The following is a 1,899-nucleotide window of genomic DNA, read 5'->3' on the forward strand; positions in this document are numbered from 1 at the left end:
CTTTCATTTACTAAGGTTTCCATTGAATCACAGCAGTACAAAGAGTTTTAACCTAAATAAAATCCCCTTAATGTTAGAATTGGAATGCTTCCATAATCTACCAGAAACGTGCTGCAGAAAGCCTCTTCTTCCATACTCTCACTGTATTTCTCCATGCTTCCATAACAACACCTTAAAATTTGGGTATTCCTTTCTTTATGCTAAGATTATGTTACATAATCTCACTGTATTTCTTCATGGTTGGTTATGGAAGTTTTCAGGAATGCTAAAAGGAATTTTAGTTATAGTTAGACACGAATGAAAGTAGAAAAATGAAACAATCCCTTTCAAAAGACACCGACTCTTCGGTATATTGATTACATCTAATAGATCCAAAAAGCCATTGTTCACTATATGAATAATGTATTTATCTAAGCATTGAAGAATTTGCTGCATGTTTTTCAAACCATAAATAGGAATGAAAAATATTAGTAAACCAAAATTATTCATTGAGATCAACGGCAATTTTCAGCTATGCAAAGATTGTCGCAAAAGCTAATCTTGAAACCCTTATAAATTAATCAACTGTCAATAAAGATTAGCCAGTGTTAGACATTCACAAAAGCTAATGTCGCAGATACAAATACATTTTCTCCACTCTTAAAAACCCAAAAATCAGTTGCCAAAAATCTCATAAAGTTTCTTCGGCTGTTAAGAACTTCCTCCTTTATCAGGATGTAAAGGAAATAATTGCAAAGTTGCTAATTCGGAAACATCTGTTGGTGAATTCCTCTGAAACCGTCCACTCTCTTCTTCTTCCTGCATACGCATGAACGTGAGTTAACATATATGAAATTTTATAATGCAATGATTTTTTCTACAAACTCTTAAATGTATCGGAACAAGGAATTATAATCCTTACCTTCAAAAATATTTCGTTAGCTTTCTTTGGTCCGAATAGAGATGATTTAGTAGTACCATAGATTGGAGTACGTTTGGAAACTGAAAAATATATGCCTCTCATTAGGATTGTATAGAAAAGGAGAAAAAAAACTAAACAGATTACATTTGAGATAACGTGTAAAGCCATTACTTTCTTTTATAATAGTCTGTAAATATTGCCCAAGTAATAAAAAAAAAACACATACTACAAAGCTTGTTTCGATTATTTGCATTTTGAAACCAATAGAAAACATTTCTTTGTTCCACTCTGCCATATTGTTGTAGCACAGCAGTAATCTGAGCTATCCGTTCCCTTCTTGTGTTTTTGGTTCCAGTAGCAAATATGGACTCTAATATCCGCCTTTGTTCTAAATTTGGCTTCCATCTTTTGGGCAGGTGTCCATTGCTTGTGCTCTCCACTACATTCCAGGAACAAACCCATTTAGGCACTATAGTAGAAAGAAGTATAGAGGAAAAACACAAAAAGATAAAAAGACGGTGATTGTAATGTCAAAAATGGGAAAAAATTGATTTCAAAACTGAAAGGCTCATTCACTTACCCATAGACTTGCCTTGATCCATTTAAATCTTTTTTCACTATCGCAACCCTGCAACACAAAATTTCTGAACTTGCTCTCTGATCTTAGCTCACAAGATTGCACCTTCTAGACCACTCAAACAAGTGAAGGGATTACAAAAGAGGAGGAGAGATTGGAGAAAATGGATCTATCGAACAAATTAAATAGGTGAATGGATAAATGGAAATTTTCAAAGTCGGTGACCTAATCCATTCAATAGTTAATTAGGATCTAATCCATCTAATAGTTAATTAAGACACTAAGAGAAATATGATTTAATTTTAAACGTGAATCCATAATTTCAATTTCCAAAGAGTTGTTTCTATAATGTTCCAATAAACTTCACCTCTCATCTAACCGTTATAAGCTAGGTAACGAAAATATTATTTATTTACTTTTA

At 32.9% G+C, this 1,899-nt stretch overlaps 1 protein-coding gene across 1 annotated transcript; it reads right to left on the reverse strand.

The window, feature by feature from the left end:
• Window positions 1–552: 552 nt before the first annotated feature.
• Window positions 553–1,617, reverse strand: LOC131033644 (WUSCHEL-related homeobox 8-like). The gene is made up of 4 exons (XM_057964912.2): window positions 1,482–1,617; window positions 1,128–1,340; window positions 902–981; window positions 553–798 (listed from the first exon to the last, which is right to left on the reverse strand). Exons 1-4 carry the CDS (start codon window positions 1,501–1,503, stop codon window positions 691–693), a joined length of 423 nt encoding a protein of 140 aa, XP_057820895.2. The 5' UTR covers window positions 1,504–1,617; the 3' UTR covers window positions 553–690.
• Between the last annotated feature and the right edge of the window lie 282 nt (window positions 1,618–1,899).

The sequence above is a fragment of the Cryptomeria japonica genome, chromosome 1 (assembly GCF_030272615.1).
Source record: "Cryptomeria japonica chromosome 1, Sugi_1.0, whole genome shotgun sequence".
In the NCBI taxonomy this organism is placed as follows: Eukaryota; Viridiplantae; Streptophyta; class Pinopsida; order Cupressales; family Cupressaceae; genus Cryptomeria; species Cryptomeria japonica.